This window comes from Polypterus senegalus, chromosome 12 (genome assembly GCF_016835505.1).
Source record: "Polypterus senegalus isolate Bchr_013 chromosome 12, ASM1683550v1, whole genome shotgun sequence".
NCBI classification, from domain to species: domain Eukaryota; kingdom Metazoa; phylum Chordata; class Cladistia; order Polypteriformes; family Polypteridae; genus Polypterus; species Polypterus senegalus.
The window spans coordinates 81,651,743-81,677,831 of record NC_053165.1 but is presented as its reverse complement, the minus strand read 5'-3'; the positions used below and the strand labels follow the sequence as shown (position 1 = coordinate 81,677,831).

Genomic DNA, 26,089 nt, shown 5'->3' with positions numbered 1-26,089 from the left:
TGGCGGCCGCACCAAACGGAACGCAGCATTGCGATGAATTGGCCAGGACGATCCCCACCCCCATGCGAATGAATCGCCTTTACTGCGTATTCGCGCCTCACCCTCCTCACGTAGCTAGGCTATCTCACTCTTGATCACTCCGCCTCAGGTGATTTGGGTTCCTTTAAGTGGCCCAGAGGTGACTTTTAGGTAAACGCACGCCAACAATTAACTGAAGCGGAGTCTGGAGAATAAAACGCACCCGGAATCGGCCGTTTTAAATTACTACGCATTCCAATCTGTTTGACATCGGTTATCATCCGTCCTAGAATAAACTAGAACTAGCCAGCGTACCTAACCAACGCCCCCCGTGAGTGGGGGTGTGAACGGGGCGGCGCACGAGCGCTCCGAGAAATTCAAAAGTGCGGACGGGCTGAGTGGACAGCGAAAAAGCGAGCGGTCGGGCGCGTTAAGAAGACTGGAGGGGAGGGGGTCTCGTCTTAGGATGCGCTGTTTACGATGATTTTTATTTTCCCAAAGCTTGACTGGCTCACCTGGAGGAGGACACGCGGGCAGGTAAGATGAAGAGACCCGTCACGCCGTTTATAGCACTTTGTTTTGTGGCTGGCATTAATGCGTCTGCACGTTTCGCCGTTATTGCGCCGATTGTTTGTTTTTCTGTCAGCCCCCCTGGTGATTAGGAAGTTAGGCGCGGACGTTGCCTGAAAGTTAAATAAAAAGCTTTCTACAATGAAGGTGAACCCGAGTCTTACTTAAATTGCCAAAAGCAGCAACCCTGTAGCGAATACGGTGTCGGTGACATACCCCGACTGAAAGGTGGGTCTCCCCATGTCCCACCTCACTTGACCGCCTGAGCGGCGGCGCCTCTTCCCGGTTCAGCGCTTCGCTCCTGGCGTTTGTCGTTTTTAAGTAATGGCCGGAAAACTCGGAATGTCCGTGGGGGGTGAATGGACAGTGCACCTCAAACCGATCCGCTGTAACATACAGCTTTTTAAAACTCCATTTCACTCTTTGTCGCCCGTGAAGAAGGTGCCAAGCGATGCCAACTGGTTGGAAGTCCGACTGGCCTGGCTTCTGGTGTAACTGAGTAGCGTCCGGGTTCAAGGGCACAAGTGAAGTGGCCCTTCCTTACTCCGATCTTTCCTACACTTTTTCCCCAATTTTGGCTTCTGGGTTTCATGACCCCCTCAATACCAAAAAAAGTCTGAAGCACGAACGGGTAAGCGCCTCGCCCCCGATTTCTCTACTTCGAGTCCCGAAGAAGCAGACCGGAGCTCTATCAGGGTCCTTGAGTTTTTGGCTGATTCGTGTTTAGTCGTACGAATCCGAAACTTAAACCCCGGAGACGGTCTGGGATCCCCCGTGGGCTTTTCGAGCTGTTGACTAGACTTGTCAAAACTTAGAAACGGGACAAACAAACGGCGCTGGGCTTCCGAGCATCGGGGGCTTCAGGTAGTTTAGGTTTCTAACAAACACCCCCCGACCACACGTGCTGCTCCAGTGTTCCTATGAAGCTCCAACTGTCGTAATCGACACGCAGCATTTCACGTTACCGCCGGATCTCCTCGCTCCTTTTATCCCAATGAAAGAGGGATTGGGCCGAGGGGGTCCTTTTTTAAATGCCGGCACGACTTTTTACCTGTACACTTTCAGAGTTAAAGAAAAAAGTTAAAACGATAACCGTAGGCCGATTGCATGCACGTCACTTTACGTTTTCGCGTGGTTTTCAGGGCTCCGGATCTTCTGCTCGGCTCAGTGTGCACGACTGCTGCATAAGAACGTGGAGTTGCCGTAAAGCCTCAAAGGCACAGGATGCGATTTTTGCGTAACGTGCATTTTACACAAGGAACGCCCCCTGCAAATTGTTCCTGAAGACCCCCTGCACATTTGCACATCAAGATGGCTATCGGGTTTGCTTTTTTGTGTTCTGATGGTTTATTTGTGGTGATGGAAGCTGAGTTTAATGGTGGGTTGTTCTCGATAACCTGCTGCACACCCAGCAGTCAACACGAAGCGCCTCCGTGGAAAAAAAATCGCATTGTTGCTTTTGGTAGTTCGTGACTTGTGTGTTTTTATTAAATTATTAAACACCCCGGCCAGGGCATTAGGCGCTGAAGCGAACGAGAGAAAGTCGAGGACTGACAGACCGCTCTGAGCTGCTTTGACAGTTCAGCTTCCAGAGTGGTGGCGAAGGGGTCTCCACTGGTATCTGGAAGGTTCAAATCCCATGGCCGCCACAGACGATCCTATCCCAGCGGGCCCTTAACCTGAAAATTGCTGCACAATAACCGACCCTGCACTCTGGGCCCCAAAAGTCCTGTGAGAAGACTATTCCTCCTCGGAGATTAATAGTGTGTCAAATAAATTTAAAATGGGCTTCAGTCTCTAATCTTCGAGAGCGCACCCGTAACCAGCCCAGGCTCGCGAGGACTCCAGGAGGGATGTCCCCAAACTCGGGGGAGTGCGCTAGGTGCTGAGCCCCTAATTCGTGCTGAGGGCAGCGGCGCACTTGCATCAGATTTGGCCACTTTATTCTTGGTGGGACACAACTAAACGAATATCAGTCCAGCTTCATGCAAGTCTGCCACGATCATCACAACACTGCATTCTGTGGCGTGCAGATGAAAGAAATGTGCGGGTACCCCTTAAGTTTTAAACTGGGCAGAGGAAGCGATATTTGGGAGATGAGGTTCCGGACCCCCGTGTGAGGCGCCACCAGTGCACTTTTAAAAATGTAAAGGTGTAATAACGAATGTTCAGAGCGATGCAATTGGAGAACCCAAAAGACCAGCACACAAAGGATCCAGAAAGGACTTTTACTTCTTTAGATCCACAGCACACTCGATACGGTAAACCACCACAAGATGACCACCGATTTGTGGAAATCGCGATGGCCTCCTGATTTTAAAAGGACTCGCGCTACATACAAAACCGCAGGCTCACTTCAGGTTTTCTTAATCTGCCGCCATACATTAAAGTTTTAAAACATTTTCAAAGAACCCGCCTCAGATTGAAACGGCGCTTTGTCCAACATAAGGTTCACTGGGGAGCCACACAACCCGGTAAGGAGCTGCGCTTCTTTCTGTCTGTCTGTCTTTCTCTTTCTTTGGCTTCAGACCCCGCCGCGGCTCCGCACGCAAATCGGACAGGCTGCGAGTTCACACCTCACGGGTGTTTTGTATATTAAAAAAAGACAAAACCGGTTAATGAGGAAAAAGGTCAATGACGTTTCTTCTAAAGCCGAACGTCCCGATCCTTCAAGTGGAGGTTCAATGGCCTGCAAATGAGGCTGGAATATTTCTTGTTTGTCTCCTGTAACGCGTGAAAAGAGACGAGCGGCATCGCTACAGATGAATACCCGAGGGCACCGATGACGGGGTGCAGTCACGGAGCGCTCGGCTGATCGTTTCCACGGTCCCCTCAGATCGATTTCAGACCTCACGACGTGTAAGCAGAGGCGGAGTCTGATTGCACATTAAAGCCAATCCGATTTTAGTATTCGCGCAGCGTTAAGTTCATCCAACCTAAGCAAGTCTCACGTGCACGTCTCCTGTAAATCTGTACGCCGTCAATTACGGACTCGTTTACTGTTTCAGATTCAGCTGGAGAGCGGCCTCTTCAACTTGACTTGTAGATATATATAATACTTTTTTTTTTAAAGTCTCACACACCACCCCACAAAACCGATGCTGGTATCTCTGCAGCCTGGAGCTCCAGGTAGGTGGAGCTGACTTCATAGACGTTGCTCGAGTTGGCTAATCCTCTCACTTGTGACTGGGCGGGGCTCTGCAGGTAAACTTTATTGGCTCCAACTCCATCAACTTGAGCTGCCCAATGGAGTCAACTCCACTTACCTGGAGCTCCAGAGTGGTGGCAAGAATATCCGTATATGGTTGCTATGTCTGTCATTCCAACAAATGGCCAGGGCTGGTGCCACCATTAAAGCGAATTAGGCCCAGATCCTTAAGCAGCATGGTTTAGCTACTGAACAGTTGGCACACTAATTAGCTTGGCCTACAGTGCAAAATAACCTACCACCAGCACTGCTTTTGTGAAATCCCATAGCAACTGACAGACATTTGTAGTGATGCATTTTATGACTACAAATGTTTGTGATGCACCATCTGTTGGAATGACTAATGCAGTGCATTTTATTACTGTATGCATTGCAATAAATGGTGCACTGCAAATGTTAACTCTGGGGTCTTTGGCTTAGATTTCAACCAGTCTTGGACGGGTAGCACAGCTAGTTTGTAGTTATAAAATCCTTGCCCTTTTCATTTCAACAGATGGTGCAACACAAACATCTAATGTTGCTTTTATGAATCCCAAACCAAATGGCATATACAGTAGCAGCAGACATCTTGTCATTAATGCATTTTGTTAGTGCCAATATTTGTCATGTGCCGTTTGTTGAAATGACAAATGCAGTGCAGTTTATTACTAGATGAATTACAAAATGCATACCAGAAACAACGGTGCACTGCAAATGTTAACGCCAGGTCTACGTTGGTTACTTAGATGGGTAGCACAGCTGGTAATTTTAAGAGACAGAAGCGTCTCTTTTGAAGTAAATTTAAAAGTTCAGAGCAAGGAAGCTCATCAGGCACAGGCAGGACCAGCACACATGTGCCGACCCACCCCAGTCGGCTCTTTCAAAACCGTTAGGCTGATCCCAGAACACCTGATGCGGTGCATGCACTTCCAACCTTGTTTGTAAAAATACAGACGTGTTTATTTTGCCACAAGTGCAATAAGCAAAGAAAAAAAAAAAAAAACTTTTCCGGTCATTTCAATGTCGTTAACGGAATTTGTGTACGCATCATTGTGAGGCTTAACTTCTTGTCAATGTCTGTATTTACATCACATCCCAGGTCACCTCTCACGTCGTTCATCGCAGAGAGGGAGGGTGTGGCTAAAAAGAGTCTGCTTTGTGATTCGTCTACACCTGAATGTCAGACTTATGAGGGGGTCCTCTTCATGGGCGGGGAAAGCCCCCCGGAATGGCAGAGCGTTGGGCGAGAGCGGCTGGCGCGGTCCGCTCGTGTCGTTGCAGCGTCTCGTCGTGATTTCTCTCCACCTGCAGGCGAACGCAAGTCGGGTTATTTCTTCGTGGCTTTGTCTCTTCCTGTTTTCTTAGTATAATTCTGAATTTCCTTTGTCTTTAGTGCTTTTCTGTTCTTTAAACATTTGTGATGCACTACGAGCACAGGAAAGGCGCTATATTTAAAAAAAAAACAAACAAAAAACAACAAGCGTATTATTAAAACGGCCCAAATTCTGAATTGTGACGTAACGCTGACCCTGCACCCCAGGCAACTGTACGAAATAAAGCTAAGAAGTTGGACTTGGTCAGCCACAGGCAGCATTGCATTTGCGGGGTCTCGACACACTTTCAGTGTGTGGGGGGTGTGTGGTTTCCCCTCCCCCACCATTCCTGGCCCCTCCCCCTTGCCCATCGGTCGGCTTAAGCCAGTTTCAGGGGCCAGCTGTGTGAGTGCCCTGCACCAGACTGATGTCCCGTCCAGGGTTGGTGCCCGCCCTGTGCCTTTTTATTTTTATTTTTGGTAGGTGTGGGCAGTCAAATGGAGGGGCGCATCATACGAGTATTAAGTCTCCTGCAAGTGCTTCAGCTCCGATGGCGTGTTTGACGGGTGGGTCGCCGGGTTTAAGGATTTCAGCTGCCACCCAAATTCAAGTGGCTTGTCGTTTATTTTTCAGACCTCCAAGGTGTAACGCTGCCTCCCAGCTTAGGTCTTCGTAAGATTACAGCTGCCGGCTGACTGAAGTCGCAGACCTTGCCAAGTGTGCCACCATGACTGTCACCTACACGGCCAGGGTAGCCAATGCCCGCTTCCTGGGCTTCTCCAAGTTGCTCTTGGCATGGAAGGGCAGCATCTACAAGCTGCTCTACAAGGAGTTCCTGGCGTTCTTCTTCACCTACGTGGCATTGAGCATCAGCTACAGGTGAGGCCTGAGAAGTGGTGCCCTCAAGTGGCATCTGCCACCTATTTCCAAATAGCGTCACTGTTTGAAGGCTGTCTTGTTAAACGTGCCTTCCATATCATTTTGTCTCCTTTAGGTTCTTCCTGACTGACGACCAGAAACGGTACTTCGAGAAGGTGGCCCTCTACTGCGACCACTATGCCAACCTGATCCCCATGTCTTTTGTTCTTGGTGAGTCTCCGTCTCCTTGGCCCGCTTACTCTCCCTTGTGGGCAGACACTCAAGGCGCTTTTTCCTCTGTCCACAGGTTTCTATGTCACCCTGGTGGTGAACCGCTGGTGGAACCAGTACACCTCCATCCCGATGCCAGACCGCCTGATGTGCGTCATCTCGGGCACCGTGCACGGCGGGGACGAGCGGGGCCGCCTCCTGAGGCGCACACTGACGCGCTACGCCAGCCTGTCGGCTCTCCTCATCCTGCGCTCGGTCAGCACGGCGGTCTTCAAGCGCTTCCCCACCATGGACCACGTCGTCGAGGCGGGTAAGCGTTTAATCTTTGAGGGTGGAGCCACGATGTGCTAGCCTGAGGGCGGGGCCACGTGATGTAGACAGGGGGCGTGGTCAGTCGGTAGGCAACGGGCTTCAGTGCACAATAAGCCAGAGAGACCCCTCTGTGGTGGAATGACTGTCCGCTGTACTGATTGTGTGTCACTTGGGACGTCACATGGACCTTGATGGCACCGATTTCCAAACCCACTCAGTCTAGGGTACGGTGCAGGACTGTGTGTGAAGACTCGCTGAGAGGGTCCAGTGAACATGGCAGCTGGTGGTGGGCGTCCGAGTCACTTTGATTGGATTGTTTTGGACCGCCCATATAAATCAATTTGGTTCTTCAGGGTCATTTGAATTAATTTTAGAGCAGCATCTGTGGCATCGCCACCCAGTTTTGATGTGCCATGGAGGTCTGCCCGCCATCTGTGAAGTTAGTGCGATCGTCAAAGTGTGTGAGTGTTGAATTGAGCGCAATCCTGAGTGCCTTCCCGTCTAGGTGAATCATCCTGTGGTGCTGTGGCCCCCGATATGGGACATGCTGGATTGGAGGCACACCTGTATATTGGAGGTCCTTGACTGCCCCCAAATCATTTATTTTTAAAGCACATTTAAAGCAATTAATGTTGACCAAAGCGGCACATGTCTGTGAATCTGTCATTCCAACAGAGGGTGCATCACAAACATTAACACTGCTTTCATGAATGCCATTCCAAATGTAGTAGACCTATGTATTCCAACAGGTGGCACATCACAAACATTTCTAGCAGTGTGTGTGTGTGTGTGTGAGATGCACCCTCTGCTGGAATGACAAGTACAATGCATTTTCTTACTTTGTCTGTTGAAATAGCAAACACAATTCATTGTACTACTTACTTGCGTTACACCCCACATTCCAACAGCTGGTGCACTGCAGTCAACACGAAGGTCCACCTTTGATTACGTAGACGGGTGGCACGGCTACTCCTTTACATGCCGTCACAAGTGAACGCACATTGCGCGACTCGTCCTCGGGTAATCACTTAGTTGGAACATGAAAGAAGATTTGTCTTTCCATTCAAGGAGCTGTAAAATGTGTGCTAAAGTAAAGCAAATTGCTAGAACGTAGAAGTTTCAGTTGTGTGTGACTAATTTGTTTAAATGTATAAAGGGACACAAACATTAATTTTCATATTCAGTTTCCTACAATAACGAATCGCACAAACCTTGCAGTTGAAGCACCTGAATATAAAGGTGCTGCTGTGCTGTAACCCCGCGATGGCCAATCAGTGACGGAGTTCTTGTTCGCGGGTGGCACTCGCCCTCTAAACACGAGGCTGATGGCGTCTCGTGTGATTTGAGATGTTTGTGCACTGGGGGGCCCTTAGGGGGCGAGATGACCTGAACCTGCATATCCTCAAACTTGACCCATTGACCAGGCCGGGTCTTAGTAGTCGGTGCCAACACCACTCGGCTCCAGTGCCCCCCCGCCTGTCCCATTGATTGTGTTCAGCCAGGGTGCTCTCTGTGTGCAGTTGGCATGTGTCCATGTGGTGCCACCAGGTGCTCCAGTTTCTTTCCACAGTCCAAAGACATGCAGGTTGGGTGAACTGGCTTGGGGGAGGGGGGTCGGGGTAGGAAGGGGGGGGTGGTACATGTCCGACGTTTCTGGTACTGCAGTCTTAACACGGACGGGCATGGAATCGAAAGCGTGCGAGTCCGAGCGGAGCTGCGCAGGTTAAGATGGCAAATCTTTAAGAAATTGCAGAAGTACATTTTCTTGTCTTCATCGGTTTTCACACACGTGACAGGAATGGACATTTTGTAGATCTTCACGTTCCTGCCACTACGTCTCGATGCATTCTGCCTTTTGTGCCAACCCATGCTAGGGCAGAGCTGTGGTGTGTTGCCAAGTCAGTTCTCCATGGGTCCTCGTATGTGCAAAACGAACAGGCCCACCAAGGGGACGCCCATTTTGGGGGGGGTGGTCTGATCATTCATTCTCGTGTCTCGACAGGGTTCATGACCAGAGATGAACGGAAGAAGTACGAGGGTCTGCGCTCTTCTCACAACAAGTACTGGATACCCTGTGTGTGGTTCACCAATTTGGCAGCCATCGCTCGTAAGGAGGGCAGAATCCGAGATGACCAGGCGCTCAAGCTGCTGCTGGAGGTAGAGTAATCCCAAATCAGAGACCACTCTGAAGGGCCCGCTCGCCTGCCTGTGTGGGTGGGTGGTGTTGCCATGTGACAGAAACCCCTCGCCCCCTCCAATGCCACACGGGTTTCTTGACTCCCTTTTCTCCTTTTTCAACTCAGGAGCTCAACGTTTTCCGTGGGAACTGCAGCATGCTCTTTCACTACGACTGGATCAGCGTTCCTCTTGTATACACGCAGGTGGGGGTCTTCCTCTAAATGTCCGGTGGGCACCCACCACCTTTTGTGGCAGGGAAGTCGTGGGCTGATTGATTTAAGTTGCCTGTTTAGATTTATTTTTTATGTCCTGTCCGCCCTGCAGGTGGTCACCATTGCCGTCTACAGCTTCTTCTTCGCCTGTCTCATCGGAAGGCAGTTTCTCGATCCCACCAGGGGCTACCCGGGCCACGACCTCGACCTTTACGTTCCTGTGTTCACTCTGCTGCAGTTCTTCTTCTACGCTGGCTGGCTCAAGGTGAGTGGTGGCAGTCGGGGGGGGCATCTGTCTTCAGTGGAGTGGACTGGCGAGGAGGCTTGACGGGAACTGTGCCAGTCTCTTAGTGTTGGGCGCAGGGCACACCTTCTGTTAGAGCAGCCCCTCGAGACCTCGGCAATTTAAGATGCGAGGTAAAAAGCCTTGGCTGAGGTGGTCCGAGGGCTGAACGTTTCCAGAAGGTGAGGTGATGATGCGGTTGCCCACAGGTGGCACCTTGCCCTGGACACATTTTAGGTGACCTGTGTACAAATGGACATTTTGTTGAATTCTGGCCTACTTGGTCCATCCTGGTCCAGAGGGTGTCTTGTGGGGGCCTGAATTCTGTTCCTTGGAAGACCCCCATTCATACCATCCAAGGGCCCAGGAATGCTGAAAGCTCTGGACACTGTTGGGCTCTCAAAGCCTGGCACTCGATTTCAATGTGTTTGTGTGGATGTCTGGAGCAGTGCCCCCCTGGGGTGGTGGTCCCCACGTTTAATAAGCAGCACACCCTCTGGTTCCCCCAACTATTGGGGGGGGCACCACAGTCCTCTGCTTCCCTGCGAATCCTTAAGCCAGGCCACTGGAAAGGAGACCCCACTAAGTCATGGAGCGTCGGGACCAGGAGGGGCAAAAGGGGTTGAGCAGCGCTTGACCCCCATGAGGATACGGGGGCTGCCATCCCGGGTTTATGGGATTACGGCCCAGTCGGTCAACATGTGGGTTGTGGACTTCGAGATTCTGTGGGGGTCCTGGGCCCTTAAAGGTTATTTAGAATGAGAACGGCGCCCGCATAGTCGAGGGGAACCTTGGCACCTCTCTCGGTGGATTGGGGGGACACGGGGAGGGCCGTCTGGTTTGTGATCGTCGTGGACGGGATATCGAGGTGCAGCCAGAGAGCGGCGGAGGTCCTGTTGGGTGGACCTTGAATTGCAGATTCTGTGACTTTCAGCAAACGTTGGGACAGTTTGTGACCCCCATGTGAAGTGGCAGCAGTGAGGCTTGGCCCCTCCAAATCTGAGGCTGTGGTCCTCTCTGAGTGGAGGAGTTGTAGTATCTCGGGTGGTCTTCATGAGTGGGATACGACTGTGAGATGGACAGATGAATCGGGGGGGCGGTGAACGCTAAACCGACGTGTTGTGGTGGGGAGGAGAGGAGTTAGAAGGGCAGAGCTCGGGATTTGGCAGTCGTCGCTTTGGGTACTGAAATACGAGACCCCCATGTCAACTTGACGGTATGGGGATAAAGGGGTCCAGCCATCTGGAAGGTGCCCCAATGAGAATGGCCTCCACTGATCTGATTTCCACAAGACTGCATTCTGTCGTGGTTTGAGCGCCAACCCCAAGTCTGTGCCAACACCCTCTTCTCTCTCTCGTGTGCTTCAGGTGGCAGAGCAGCTGATCAACCCCTTTGGAGAAGACGACGACGACTTTGAGATCAATCGCCTCATCGATCGAAACTTCCAGGTCAGTCAGACTGCATTACCTGAGTGGGCAGAGAAAAGGCACTTGGTGCCAACAGGGCCAGCGTTCAGTGTAGGGGCGAGGGTCAGAATTATCCGTTAAGTGGCAATGCTGGTGCCACCTGAATCTGAACATATCTGCTAGTTGCTGGCAGCTCCTCGAAGCCAAGTCTGGACTGAATGCCAAGGGGAGGAGGCTGTGGCTGAAGTCAGACTTTTGGTAGGGTGGTGGCACTGGCCATTGGCAGAACTGGCATTTGAATGGACGGCTGTCCTCTGCCACCATAAGTCATTTGTAATTTGGGACAAGTTTGAGTGGCCCATTGGGCAGGGAATGACCTTGACGAGACTTTTAAACTCCGCAGGTCTCCATGATGGCCGTGGACGAGATGTACGACGACCTGCCGCTCATCGAGAAAGACCGCTACTGGAACGACTCGAACCCGAGGCCACCCTACACGGCCGCCACCGTGTTCGTCCTGCAGAAGCCCTCGTTCCAGGGCTCCACCTTTGACATGACGTGAGTTTCCTCCTCCGATTGGGTTTGGTGCCCATTGAAGCCTGGCTGGCACTAAATGGGAGGGTGGGAGTGTAAGGCTGTTGGCACCGTCTCTCGTAGCCATGGACTGCATGGATGCCAGAATGATTTTTATACTCCTGGGTAAGCTGGCATCCTTATGCGACTGCTAGTGATGGGCACTGGGGGCTCTCCAGGTTGAAGCCCTATAATACACTGCTTGGCTTGTCACTGTGTCCGTCCTGTACAGTACTGGATGGCATCTAAGATGGCACCAGTGAAAAGTAAAAATCCTCCCATCCTTTGCCACAGACCATGTTTAGTGGGTGCTTCAAAGCTTCTACCCACTGGGGTATCTACCACTAAAGTGGGCACACACTGGAGGCACCAGGCTGCATACAGACCTTTCAGTGACCCACTGCTGGTGCCACACACTTGTGGACCCGTGTGGTGCCAGTGTGCCTGGCTCTCTGCTGACCTTTTTTTTTCTTTTCCCCCTTCCCAGAATTCCAAAGGAGGAGATGCACTTCCAGCCGCTGGAGGACATCGATGAGAACATGGAGGACCAGGACTGCAGCGATGTGCCCGGGCTCCACTACAACCTGCCACTTTTCAATCGCCTTCTGAGTGCCGCCCCGTCGCCTGCCACCCTCGGCAGTGCCCTGAGCCGCTCCACCACCCGCCGCCTGCAGCTCCTCAAGCGGCACCCCAGCTCCGGCTCCGAGGGGGGCTCCATGTACTCGTGCCTTTGCCAGGACACCCAAAGCACAGTTTGCAGCTGTGGTGCCTACAGCCAGCACCCGCCAATCAACACCATTAAATTTGTGCGAACGGACAGCGAGACCCAGGATGGCGAGCCTGCCTCAGATGGGCATGTGCCCAGCAGTGCTGGCGATGGGCAGGATGGCAAGGTGGCGACGGTTGAGCCTACCGGTGAGGAGGAAGGCCACCAACTGATTCACTCGCCAGTGGAGAAGCTGGAAAGTGAGCTGCTGCGGGTGCCCGTCAGTGGCGAGAAGCCCGGCTTGGCTGTGACGCTGATCGAGAGCTTTGCCCAGCCAGTTGCCCACCGCGATAGCTCTGTCCAGGACTTCTTGGCTTTCCAGAATCAGCAGAACCAGCTAGCGAGCAGGAGGGACGCAGTTGTGGCCCAGCAGGAGAAGCTCCTCCAAGCCAGTGAGACGCTGCTCTCTTTCACCCCTAGTGGTGGACATTATAATGTGCAGGAACAGCCGCCACCGCCAACGCTGGCACCAGCGCCACCCCCTCAGTGGACAAATCTAGACAAGAGCAGCCTGCGCCTCCGCAGTGCCAGCATGGGCTCAGACTTCAGCGTCACGCTGCCAGTTTGTGATGGACACTTCTGCCCCCTGGAGGCAGAAAATGGCATTTATTAGATGGAGGGGGTGAAAGGCCTGGTCTTGTTCTGGTTTGGCATCCCACCTTTTAAATGGACTCGGACCTACCGAGTGAATGGACGGAGTATCAATGGGGGTCTGTGTGGCTTGGAGAGAAGTCACTGTAGTTTCCTCCGGACCCCTGAACCCCTTTTTACATGGATCAGGGTTTAGGGGTCTTGGGTTGAGGGGTCTTGGGTTGGGTCTGTCCTCGTACACCACACCAAGAACAAGGACTTTTTAAAGGACAGAGGTGATGGTTCGGCCATGGAATGTCCTGCTGGCTTTCGGGACACAACATGGTGGGCTCCTCTTTTAACGGGCCATGAAGAAGCCGATTTTAATTTAACGTGAATGGGTCAGCTTGAAGACCCTAAATGAACAAGGTGGGTTTTTGCTTTGAAATGACTGCAATTCCTAACACAAACTGCAGATGGTGCTATACTGCTGGTCCTGGCAGCTTCATAGATAGGCAGCTTTTACAGCCACAAGGGGGCGCCAGAGCCCACCTGCCATTAGGGTTTTCCTTCTGTAAGGACTGCAGGAGAATTTTGCACTTTTTTGTTTTGGTTTTTCTGACAATTTTTGATACAATAAACTGTCACTCTTGTAAAAGTCTGGTGACATCCATGGTACAGCTGGCGGTGGGCGACAAGGTGCAGGGGCGGTGGGGGTCAAAATTACAATATTTATTTTTTTTTTATTTAAAGGCGGGTCATGCGAATGGCGATGGGAGCCAAATGAGTACACCGGAAGATGCAGGGGGCACTGAAACACCCCTGTGCATCACTGAAATGGGGTTGGCATGGGCAAAAGCAAAATGCCACTCATAAGTCTGTTATTTACCTTCCACATAAAAAAGTAAAGGAATTTGAGTACCCAGGACCCTTCAAACTTAATCGAGGTGGGGTGACATCACATGTGCTGTGCTGGTGCCATTTTTCTTACACAGTAAGTGTGGTCAAGCAAAGGGCACACCGGTGCCAGCACAGATGATGATGATGTAGTGACGCCATATTGACTACACCATTGGAGGGACCCGGTGGGGTGGCGAGTATCGAGTTCCAGCCGTACCCGAGGACGATCCGCATTGCGTCCACTTGGATGTGATGTGCTGTATCAACGGCCAGCTTTGCTTGTAACCCTTGAGACTTTCATTAATCTGCATGTCACACATGGGGACACGGGGACATCTGTGTATTTGGTGCTTGACTTCATCATACTCCTCATTTGTGTGAAAGGAGTGAGAAACGACACTCGCTCATCACTGTGCTGAAAGTCGGTGGCTGCAGCAAACAGTTTGTGGAGCAGTGCCATCTTGGCATCCCCTGTGCCCTGCACTAGCAGCAGGTGGAACAATCCCGAAATGACGTCGGTGTCGACGAGCAGCTGGCTCACTTTGACCTTTTCTTTGCCAGACTATCATCGAGAAATTATAAATGGTGCTGATCATCGTAATCAATGGCCATCTCTATGACTACTGCCGGTTTAAACAGGACAGTCGGCAGCGGATGACGCCGACGCCAAACTTGAACATCACTGAAGTTGGACAGATTAGAATCACCTGAGCAGGTGTCACTTTCACTGCCCGTATGGATATCTGATGCCCCATCATCATCATCACCATTATGGCTTGCTTTGAACCATGGTCCAATTTCACTTCTAAAACTGGTTTTATATCTTTTTGTTTGCTATTGGGTTTTTGGTTCAAGACTCCACCCTACTCATGAATATTGATGAGTTACCATCATAGCGTCAGACTGCGTGAAAATGATTTTTTTTTTTCCATCCACCAGGTGGCAGCAGAGTAATTAATGACACACCGCCCTGAAAACAGACTTGGGTTTAACTAATTACATAATTCTGAGCCCCGGTCAAGGCAATTATTCACCCTTATGAGCCCACTGTGCGTTTTGGGGGTTATTTTGGCCAGCTCTTGGTCCGTTTTGTCCAACCAAAGAAGCCTCATTGTGGGAAGAGGATGTGCAGATGACAAGGGAACCTGAAAAGTGTGATGGTGACCACTGGTGGTGGGCAGTGCAGGGCTGCTGCCCCTAATTCTACAAACTCGCTCTGTAGCCCCACTTCGCCAAACTGATGGGTAGGTCATGGCTAACAGAGATGCCAGGCTCCACACGGCCATTTCGATGGAAGAATCTGGAAATAAATACAAATTGGCCAGAGGGAGCATGCAGGACCCTGCCACTCCACGAGGGGAATACTTTGGGACAATCCAGGTGGGCTAAGCTGTACAGGTGGGGACCATTGCCATCTTAAGAGGTGGATGCCAGTCCTGTGCCCTTTAAGGTCTCTAATTCTCCTTGTTTCCCAAGATGCCCCTCCCCAGTCAATCAGCTGGACCCCACACAGCTGGCATTTAACCATCTGCAGTCCAGAACACAACAGGAACCCCAGTAAAGGGGCTGGAGGTCCCACCATGAAGAGATACACATTACCGGCTGAGGTGGTCTTCCAGGGCTGACAGAACCCGACTGTCTCAAGACTCCATTTTAGTGAAGAGCGAATCAGATGTCATGTGGAGAGGGGGCACAGCTCTGCCAGGGGGCAGGAAGGGGGGCGCGAGTGCAGCTGACCGAGGTAACCGGTGAATAACATTGGCCTCTGAGCGTTGTCGTGGGCCGCAGTCGGACCTCCGCACTCACCTCAGTTTCACAGTCTAAACGCTGCCACGTGCTGGTCTTACGCCAGTCACAAGAAGAGACTTGTAGCTCTGGGATGGGTCAGATTTGCCAACTGCAGTAACATAAAGGACTGGACCTCGCTGGCTGTGACAAATTTACTGAATGTGTTATGATTTGTCACCACGCCCCTTTTTCTGACAGCCAATGACGTGTGGCCTGCTGGAGCCGGTCAAGTCCAGTTAGCAGCCATTCTGCTGTGGTCCATAAAATGGGAGACGGCCGACAGACGAGCTTACGGTCCGTTTGTGAAGTCCTCGTCACTCCACGCACAGCTGGGTAAACGCGCACACACACACACACCCACCCGGCCCACCACAGTACAGAAACACCTTCAATGGGGGGGCGCGTCCCACCCACTAACCCTAACTCACCAAGATTACGTAAAGGAGGGCAACAAATTGTGCTGGGAAAGTTGTCTAACGCAATGTGTCGCGACCCACCACAAGTGTCTTTGGGACCTGGGGGGCACTACCCACACCCATCTTGGTGAATCAAAGACCCTCTGCCCAGGGCCGGGTCCCCCTGGCTGAACGGAGTGCATCAGAGCTGCGGTGATGGCTTAGCTGACCCACCACGATCCTCCACCATCATAAACATGCGGCACCTGTGACCCCCCCAATCCCCAGCCATGGGCGGCCCCCCCGACTCATTTTGGGGCACTCGTGTTTCTCCTCTTCAGTTTCTTTTCTGCTGCGGCCCCTTCAAGTGCCGTCAGCCTCTTTCTGTGTGTGTGTGTTTGAGAGTTGGGGGCGAGTTGTGAATAAGTAAGTGCACCCCCTGAACGTTTCTTCTTTTTAACTTCACGTTAAGTTTCTACTGATGAAGGTGATGGCTTTGGTTCAAACAGCTGGTGTTGCCCCCTCAAGGCGATGGTCTACCCGTCTCTGACATGGACTGGCAGCATTGGGTGATGGGTGGGTGTGCCTTCCAGGCTTTGACTTGGCCACTGTGGGACCCTCCATTTCAGCCATTCGGTGGTGGGCTTAGGGTCCGCGTCCCGTTTCAAGGTCCACTGGTAGTTGAGCTTCAATCTTCTGATCGTTGGTCTCCTGTTATCCTCAAGTCCCCTCCTGTGGTGCAATGAGGGATTCTGGGATACAGCAACACAGCGTCAGCCCCTCCCCCCCCCTCTCCCCCCAGCTCCTGCTCGGGTGGTCCAGTGACTCCACAGGTAAACGTGCGTCTGCCCCCGATGTTCTTTTTTAGGTGCCGGTCCAAATCCCGTTAACGCCAGAAGTGGCTCTACTCCGGTGGGCCCTTAAATAAGACCCTTAACCTACAACTGCTTTGTCCTGGCCATGACGTTAACCTGCAAGCAGGTCTGCCAACTTAACAGGGAAAGGCTGGTGGCAGGGTTGGCACTCGAGACCCTGTTAATAAACTTCAACCTGTTGCAGTGTGGCACGGAGGCGTCACCCACTGGACTCGGGTGGTTTGTCATGTGGTGGGTGTGGCGAAGTGCCATCAGTGTATGCCCCCACTCTCTTGAACAGCATAAGATGTAAGGATGAGCAGACATGACAGAATATAAACACTTAACGCCTTTAAATGAGATGCATTACTCGGAAGGATTGGTTTCTAATAAAGCGATTGAGTGGAACAAAAGTCTGCAGCCCCCCAATCCATTTTAATCGACTACCCCGGATTTCTCCACGTTAATTTCCCAGTTCACCTTCATCATTTCCCAAGTTAGCCAAACTTGTCCAGTGTGGTAAAGAAAAAGAGAAATAAGGAGGGCAGAATCCACGCGCGGGCGGGCACAGAAACCAAAAAGTCAGCGCGGTCCAATTCCAGTTTATTGATAGTGCAAAGGGGGGAAAACGGAAGGGAGGGCAGCACGGTTAGGATTTAAAACGCCTCTCGTCCTCCCACTTTACCCACACACCAATTTAAAAGAAAAAAAAAAAAAAAAACCTGCTAAATAAATTAAAAGGTACACCTCAAAAAGAAAAGAAAAGAAAAATAAAAGGCACCCACCCTGCCATCGCTCAACATAAAGCGCCGAAAAAGAGGAGCAGACAGAAGAACGGCCGAGGGGCTCAGCTCAGTCAAACGGATGGCTTCCCCATTCCTGGCACTCAGCGCGGTTTTGCTTGACGGATGCCCAGCTGAGGACACCCACAGAGTGGCACAGAAGCCTCGTGTTTGTTAACAACAACATCCAGCCAGACAAGGGGGGCCGCAGCTCCGATTCCATCGCCTGGTTCCTTATAAAGCTACCAGGGTGTCTTAACCAAAAAACAAAGCAGACATTAGCAGCGGTGGTCAGCAATAATAAAACCACAAGAGAGACACGTTTAAAACCATCCACCCATTTCATGGATCCACTGGGGAAACTAAAAATCATAGAAGCAAAAAGATTAAAAAAAATTATAATAATAATAATTTGAATGAGCTTAACACTATGGGCCGAAATTATTATTATTATTTTTTTAAGTGATTCTTTGGTTAAAAACAAGATGATTGTCTACAAAGCACACCACGGGCACAACTGGATGAGTGGGTGGGCCGCCCTGCCGCTCTGTCTTTATGGGGGGGGGCGGACATTAAAAGGGAGGTCGAGGGAAACGCAAAGTACATTCGCAGGCGGGAAATTTAACTTTGAAACTGTAGGCAAAATGAAAAAACCCAAACCACAACTCCCATTTTAGATGGAAACCCGCGGGCCCCGTGGCGCAGTCAGCGGGCCACACGTGTGCAGACCTGCATTGCCGGGGCGGCTCCGGCGTATTCACTTCGAGAGAGAGAGAGAAACTTCAGGAAGAAACACGGCGGTCAACAGACAGATGGCGGTCACAGTGAAGAGCACAAGTATGGATGAAAACGTTCAACGGGGTGCACGGCGGCCGCCTCGCTCAAGCCACACGCTGACCCACGCAGTCCCCTAGAATCTCATTCCGAGGCTGCTGGTGGTCTTCACACCCATTGCAGCTCATTTCTGTCCCCAGCACTGTGACGAAGCCCCCTTAACTAACCTAAGAAGAAGACTGTAGTGTTATCAGGTCCACCCGCCCCATGCAGCAGCAGCAGCAGTGGTTGGTGGTCAGAGATGTCCGTCTGGTGTCCCACATAGGAAGTCCGCTGTCCACTCGAGTGAGCTGCTCTTCTGCGTCAGAGTAAGAAATGGGCACCACTGCGCTCAAGTGAAGTCTCGTCGGCAAGGTGGGCTTTTATCTGGGCAGCGTCTGCTGCAGCCGAGAGAGGTGTCCCCTCCGTGCATTGGTGAACTGTCTCTGTTGTGCCAGGAAGGACTGGGCCTGTCCTGGGGTGCCAGTTCGGTCCTGTGTCACCCGGTGCTGCAGTGCCATCCCCTAAAAAGAGACAGAGAAGTGGAAAGCGCCATTCAGTCACCTGGAGAGACCAGAAGGCTGCCAGTCTCTATCCTGTGATGTTTAATGAGTCAAGTTTGGTTTAAGTGAATTTTAATGCCCACAGTCACTGTCGCTGTCATTGTCACCGTTCAGTTTTCCTCTGGTGATTTGTATTTTTCTCTCCCACCATCCCAAAACTGTCCAAGTCAATCCATTTTTTCCATTACAAGCTTGTGTGAAGGGGGCCTGGGCTGGCATCATTAAGGGCAAGGCATGAACCAACTCAGAATAGGATGCCAGTCCACACCAATCTGGAGTGACAAATTTGACAAAATTTGGGGAGGAGGGAGGACACAATGGGAAACCCCGGGGTGGGACAACATGATTTGGATACGAAGCCACCAAATTAAGACCAGACGTCCCAAAGCGAAGCCCACACTGCCCCCCCGTTCCTAATCCTGCGGAGGACTCACCATGTTGTACCAGGCGCTGATGATCAGCTTCTCCTCCTTTTCATGGCGGCTCTTTGCTTTTTCAAAGTCATGCTATGGGGGTGAAGAAAAAAAAAAAAAAAAAGAAAAAGCTAAGCAAACTCAGAGCAGTAAGTTCTAGAAAGAGCAACCGAGGACGTCTGGCACATCTCCACTACTTCACGTTGCCCTTTGTTTTAGGGAACACAAAGCCTCCTTGGCAATGGCAGCCTGGGCACCAGAGGCCTTGGTTGCCTTTTGGTGTCAAAAGAGCAGTGAGGTGGCAGAAATGGCAAATCACCTCCAGATGCTGCAGCTTTTTCTCCTTTTCTTGTAGTTGATTTTTTAAGGCCACCACCTCAGGGGCTACGGCGTCGGGCTGTTTGGCGTCCAGAGTTTTGATGACCTGTTCAATGAACATAAATAAATAATAAGACAAATACAAGCCCCCTTTCACCGGGGCCATCTTAACACATGGGCACGCTGGGTAGTTGCCTGGGGGTCCCGTGCCAATCTATGTATGTTGTGTCTTGCTGAGTGGTTATGTAGGTAGGGGTCCCAGTACACCGCTTTGCCCAGGGGGGCCCTGCCTTTCAATCCAGGCCTAAGAGTTGCTACTTACAGTCCGCGCTCGCTCTACATATCGGTTACATCGCTCCTGCATCATCTTCAGGTCGGCGTCCTTCTTCTTTAAGATCTCCTCAAGCTCATCGATTTTCTTAGCGGCTGCAAAGAGAGAGCCGAGCAGATGACTTTCATCAGGATGGACGTTTTATTTTAACTTGTCTTAGTGATGACGGCATATATGGGGGTACATTACATCCACTCACTCCTTCACGCATTCCAACACGAGATCAGAAGGGACAACCCAGCATGCCGTGCCGGTCCACATGCCCACCCGCCCACACTGGCACAGCATGCTGGCCTCACTTACACGTGAACCACCGACAAATATTACAATGGAGCTCGACAGTCCACATGACTACAGAAAGTTCACGTCGGGTTATCTGCTCCATACTGGTCAGTCACGAGGTGGAAATGCGTCCAAGAGTGCAGTGAACTGGGAGGCCACTTCATAAGGTCCGGCTTTCCAGTGCTGGAAATGCGACCTGACAGCATCAGGGATCTCCTGCCTGTTCTCAGCCACACGTCATTTGGGCAAAATTCACCCCGGAGGTGCACCACCGGAGGTCAATGAAGTAAAACGGAGCTGTAAAGGACGGAGGGCGGCCATGAAGGTATGCATGTGGTCGGCAACGATGTTCAGGTACACGGTGAAATTCTCATTAAGAAGTCTAACGTGTGGCAAGGAAAAAAACGTACGCCACACCCTGACACCACCACCACCACCACCACCACCACGGTGACACGAAGCGGGCACAGACCCCCAATCTCGCGCCGTTGATCTCAAACGTCACCCGACCACCTGCATGGCGCAGCAGCCATTTAACAGTCAACTGTCGCCACAGAGGGCAAGTGGAGCTACAAAAACCAAGCCAGGGTCACTTCTGGGATACCAGAAGGAAAAAGAATTGGCTATAAACACCTTAAATAAAATGTAATAAACTCAAAACATATTGAAAATGTATATTCAGATCACATCATCACTTAAAAAGTAGCTTCGCCACCGACACACAACTTTCCAGTCCTCAGTCGCCCAGTTTTGTTGGTCCTGTAGCCTCACTGAGGGGCTCCGCCGCTGCCAGCCGTCTATTTAAGATCTGCCCTTCTGCTCGCCACTCTTGAGAATCGGTGGCCTTTCTGTCACTTTGAACAAGTCTTTCCATTCGAGTCTGACCACCCATCTTTTTTGCTCACTGAACGTTTCTGGTGCAAAAAACGAGGAAAGAAACTGGAACCACCACCACCACCACGGTGTCTGTAACCCCCAATCACATCCCAGTCAAAGCAGCCATTCTGACAGTTGTGTGAAACGAGCACATCTGCAGGCCACAGATCAGGGTCTCTGCACCAACATGCGGGTGCGTCACGTCACACGACTCCGTACTCGACACTGTTGCTAGAGAGCACCCGAGATGCCACGGCCGTTTCTACATTTTCTAGCAGCATGCAAATATTAATGAAGTGAACGGGTTGCCTACTGGAGCTGTCCACTTTAGGTTCAAGGCCATCAATGTATTCCCGTTTCTTCTGCAAATCAGAATGAGCTTCATGGAGCTTCACCCTTCAGAAAAAGAAAGCAGACAGGAAAATAAACACGTTGAGATTACAAAGACGTGATATGAAATCCAATAATACGACTCATCCAGTGTCCCTTTAACCCCAAGAGCGAGGACATTCGACTTTACATTTTAGTTTTCCTTTACAATGAGAGCGACTGATCCTTTTCTTAAGCAATTTGGAAGCAGGTGACACACAGTGAAAGTTCTAGAACATTAGAACCATCTAGACGAGGACGGGCCATTCAGCCCAACAAAGCTCGCCAGTCCCGTCCACTTATTAACATCAAGTCGACTTTTGAGCGTCCCTAAAGTCTTACCGTCTACCACACTACTTGGTCGCTTAGGACACCATATTTGGGTTACCCTGCAGTTTTACTGAATAGACATTTTGTTTTATTTTGTTTAGTTCATCACTTCCTACTCTCAGTGCTCATCAATAACACAGTTAATTAAAACGTACGAAAGGGCAGAAAACAAACCCTACTGATAAACGGTAAAGGAATTCCAACCTTCCTGCGGGTTTACCAACACACCATTTCTGTGTAGTGCTAGGGGGTGTTGTACCGCTTGTACCACGTTAGCCATTATGGATGTAGTGAGAATGAATTAAAGTTCATTCAAAAGACGTTAACTAACAGCAAAAACAGGCCACTAATTAAGAAAAGGGTTAGAATGAAAACCTGCAGCCACCACAGCCCTCCAGGACCGGAGTTGGGGACCCCTGCTATACAGTATGTAAGTTCACATATTTATTATGTACGGTGGGTGCAGAAAAGAATTTGAAATATTCCCATTTTGTTTTGCTTTACAGCCTTGAATGAACACACAGACTTATATTTCTTCCCAGTTTACTTACTCAATGCCAACTCTAACATCCAAGAGAAAGAAATTTCAACTACAGTTCAGAAGAATTTAAAAAAAAATCAAAAACAAAAAATCCTCAGATTAATAAAAGGCCTCTCTGACTTTGACTCCCAACCGTCCAACTTGAGCTGACCCTCTAATGTCCTCATTTCTAATCCTGTCCATCCTCGTCACACCCAATGCAACTCTTAGCATCTTTAACTCACCACCTCCAGCTCAGTCTCCTATCCCACCGTCTCCAGCCCATATAACATCGCTGGTCTCACTACCGTCCTGTAGACCTTCCCTTTCACTCTTGCCGATATCCGTCTGTCACAAATCACTCCTGACACTCTTCTCCACCCTGCCTCCACTCTCTTTTTCACCTCTCTTCCACACTCCCCATTACTCTGTACTATTGATCCCAAATATTTGAACTCCTCCACCTTCGCCAACTCTACTCCCTCATCCTCACCATTCCAATGACCTCCCTCTCATTTACACACATGTATTCTGTCTTGTTCCAACCAACCTTCATTCCTCTCCTCTCATATCTCCACCTATCCAGGGTCTCCTTAACCGGCTCCCTACTATTGCTACAGATCACAATGTCATCAGCAAACATCACAGTCCACAGGGACTCCTGTCTACTCTCATCTGTCAACCTGTCCATCACCATTGCAAATAAGAAAGGGCTAAGAGCCGATCCTTGATGTAATCCCACCTCCAACATGAATGCATCCATCACTCCTACTGCAGACCTCACCACAGTCACACTCCCCTCGTACATATCCTGTACAACTCTTACGTACTTCTCTGCCACTCCCGACTTCCTCATACAATACCACAGCTCCTCTCAAGTCACCCTGTCATTTGCTTTCTCCAGGTCCACAAAGACGCAATGCAACTCCTTCTGACCTTCTCTATACTTCTCCATCAACATCCTCAGAGTAAACATCACATCTGTGGTGCTCTTTCTTGGCATGAAACCATCCTGCTGCTCACTAATCATCACTTCATGTCTTAACCTAGCTTCCACTACTCTGTCCCATAACTTCATGCTGTGGCTCATCAATTTTATCCCTCTGTAGTTACTACAGTCCTGCACATCTCTGTTATTCTTAAATATCGGCACCAGTACACTTCTTCTCCACTCCTCAGGCATCCTCTGACTTTGCAAGATTTGCCCTGAAAGAGTTAAGTAGACGTGACAAACACCTTGGACCGCGGATGTCGAGAACAGTGCTCGTGAGCGAAAGTGCTGCAAGTGACAAAGGGCCTCCAGCTGCACTCTGTTGAACCGACGTCAACTTGAGGACGCTGCTGCCCTTAAATCTAAGCACCACACCGATGGTCTGTTATTTATCAGGAGCTGGGCCAGCTCGTGAGTAAGAACCATCAACCATAGTTATTATTGCATTAGAGTGGGACCATCTAATCTGCACATTGATTGTTCTGATGGGATAAGAGCCAATGCCGAGATTGATATGACATGACAGAGCCGCTGGTCCTACGGCATCGCTGCTGTTCTCCAAGTCACCCCGGAGACAAATAAAGTATAATCTAATAAAGTGCTACATTGAAAGTGAAGACCAAGGTCCTGATACATCAAGACTAAGCCAGCGGTCAAGTCCAGGAAATCTGCCTTTCGGAGTATAGGAGTCCACTCATTCTAGCATGGTGGCCCACATCTGATTAAAGTTTCAACCCATTTTACAGAGGATGGAGTGTTTTCCTTGTGAATGGTAGTGAAGGAATTGTTCATCACTAGAAGAACTTGTCGCGTTTCCTAAACAGGATCATTTAACCAAAAAGAGTGCCTTTGAAACAACTTAAATGGCAAGAACATAAAGCACAAAAACGGGGAAAAAAGGACCTCTGATGAAGCATGGAGGCAGGAAGAGAAATCATTGGCAATGACCACCAGCAGACAAGTTCACTCACCAATCGGCAGGGATGGCCAAATCAATTCTAAACTAAGAAAGAGTTAGCATGTGGGGAGGAGGATTTCCAACTTACAAATGCTCATCGAGTTTCCTCTTCAACAGCAAAGACTGAGAAAGAAAAACAAAGCAAGTAAGCCACTGGACTAGAACTGCTAAGACAAGAATGAGACGGTAAAGTTCAAATAAATAAATAACGGAGGGAATCAAAAAAAGCATGCAGATATTGGAGAAGCCATACTTACAATGGCCTGCTGGATTCAATGGCAAGCGATCAAGCAAGTTAAGAGACAGGGGAAGAAGACAACAAGGTTATGTTTTCAATGAGAAATAAAAGAATCACACATTCAAATGCATCACTTTAAATCAGCACAGAGTCTGAAGGATCGACATCTCCTGTTCATCACTTGATCGGCTCATGCAAAAAATAATGAATCGCTAATAAGAGATGATAAGCAAAATCGCAAAAAACATATTAGTTGGCATGTTGAAGCTAAGGTCCACAACAGCATTCTAAAATTTCAAAGCAGGGGAGCAAAAAACGGGGGAACAAAAAATAGAATAATAATAAAAAAAAAAACAACATTTCACACAACACCCATCAGGAAAAAGCTCAGTCAAGAAAGGCACCGTCATTCACTTCAAAAAGATTCTTAACAGAAGCCGATATGCTGACAAACTTGATTCACTGCCACTTCAGTTTGTTCCAATCCTCGCCAAGACCACAAGAACAAACTACTTTAATAGGACAGCAGGTCAGGCTAAGGGGGCGGAGCTGGTCAGGCTAAGGGGGCGGGGCTGGTCAGGCTAAGGGGGCGGGGCTGGTCAGGAGGCTCCGGAATGAGGTTTGCTAAACTGCCGTCTATAGTTAAGGTGAGTGGATTTTCCCCCCATGCAGTATGGGAGTAGTGTGGAAACTGAGTGAAGATGACAAGGTGGGGTGTTTGGGGGGAAAAAGTGATGGCGTGTGTGCTTGGATGGGACAATGGCGGAACGTGCGACAACTCATCTTCTTGGTAAAACTAACTCGTCTTGTGAAGATCGAATCCCAGCAATAACATTTATTTCTACAGCACGTTTTCATATAAATGATGGAGCTCAAAGTGCTTTACAGGATGAAGAAAGAGAAAAAAGACAAAATATATAAGAAATGAAATTAGGCAATACTAATTAACATTGAATAAAAGTAAGGTCCAATGGCCAGAAAAACAAAACACAAAACTCCAGACGGCTGGAGAAAAAAACAAAATCTGCAGGGGCTCCAGGCCACGAGACCATCCAGCTCCTTCTAGGCATTCTACCTAACATCAATGACCTCAATCAGTCCTCATGGTAGTCAAGGTTCACATTGAAGAACTTGATGATGACGGTCATGTGGACTTCTGGCCTTTAATCTATGAATGTAGGGACAGTACGGTGCTTTGATCAGGTGGTGGGGGGCGCAGATCGCACAAACTTTTTTTTTTAGTGGGTGAATAGTCCAGCTCTGGAAGGATTCAGGTTTAGAATAATAAGAAAAGCCATCTAAAGATTGGCTCACTATGAGTGCTTGGCCACCTCCGGTGTGAACTTTTGGACACGTGACTTGGTCTTTAGGCCTTGCTTTTATGGTCTAAGCTCCACTACAAAACATCTCTGGCCTCCCTGAGGTGACCTTCCAAAACTGTGTGCATTACAGTGTGACACAGGTGCTGTGCTCGTCAAAACGCCAACCGTCCCACTGTCCCTGGAGCCAATCAGGACAGCTGCAGACACCCGAATCCAGAAGCGAGGTCCCACCTCTCCAAGACTTTGATTTCTTTGCTGTAAGACTGAACTTACAGATCCCACACTTACAAAGTCTACCATTTATGTTACCAATACACAAACATATGAGGGGCAGTCAAAAAGCTCCCAGAATTGTGATATAGCTGGAGAGTGAGAGATTGCATTGTCGTGGAGGGGAGTGCAGCACGTCTGTAGACTGGTTTTGGCGAGTAGTATTGTTTTAATTACTGTTTGAGTTACACTTGTGTATAGTCATTCGGTGCGATATCGCAGTTCAAACAACGTGCCAACATCAAGTTCACGTGCAAACTGGGGACTCGTATGCTAGCAGATTTCCCAAATGACTATGC

At 49.9% G+C, this 26,089-nt stretch overlaps 2 protein-coding genes across 8 annotated transcripts in view; one reads left to right on the top strand and one right to left on the bottom strand.

Annotated features, from left to right (window-relative positions):
• Positions 1-212: 212 nt before the first annotated feature.
• On the top strand, positions 213-13,423 carry best2 (bestrophin 2). The gene is made up of 10 exons (XM_039772634.1): positions 213-555; positions 5,722-5,967; positions 6,083-6,177; positions 6,254-6,487; positions 8,492-8,646; positions 8,793-8,870; positions 8,992-9,144; positions 10,530-10,610; positions 10,972-11,126; positions 11,629-13,423. Exons 2-10 carry the CDS (start codon positions 5,816-5,818, stop codon positions 12,518-12,520), a joined length of 1,995 nt encoding a protein of 664 aa, XP_039628568.1. The 5' UTR covers positions 213-555; positions 5,722-5,815; the 3' UTR covers positions 12,521-13,423.
• A 3,577-nt stretch (positions 13,424-17,000) lies between these two features.
• The window catches only part of LOC120541205 (protein Hook homolog 2-like), a 154,203-nt gene continuing 145,114 nt past the window's right edge, over positions 17,001-26,089 (bottom strand). For 3 of the 7 annotated variants that reach the window (XM_039772627.1, XM_039772633.1, XM_039772630.1), the window contains 7 exons: positions 24,218-24,226; positions 24,049-24,083; positions 21,106-21,188; positions 19,626-19,729; positions 19,305-19,409; positions 19,007-19,078; positions 17,001-18,533 (listed from right to left, as the gene is read on the bottom strand). In XM_039772627.1, the coding sequence (XP_039628561.1) occupies positions 18,393-18,533; positions 19,007-19,078; positions 19,305-19,409; positions 19,626-19,729; positions 21,106-21,188; positions 24,049-24,083; positions 24,218-24,226 (549 nt within the window). In that variant the 3' untranslated portion in view covers positions 17,001-18,392. The remainder of the gene's footprint in view (positions 18,534-19,006; positions 19,079-19,304; positions 19,410-19,625; positions 19,730-21,105; positions 21,189-24,048; positions 24,084-24,217; positions 24,227-26,089) is intronic. The other 4 variants (XM_039772628.1, XM_039772631.1, XM_039772629.1 and 1 more) reach the window with 2 other exon arrangements.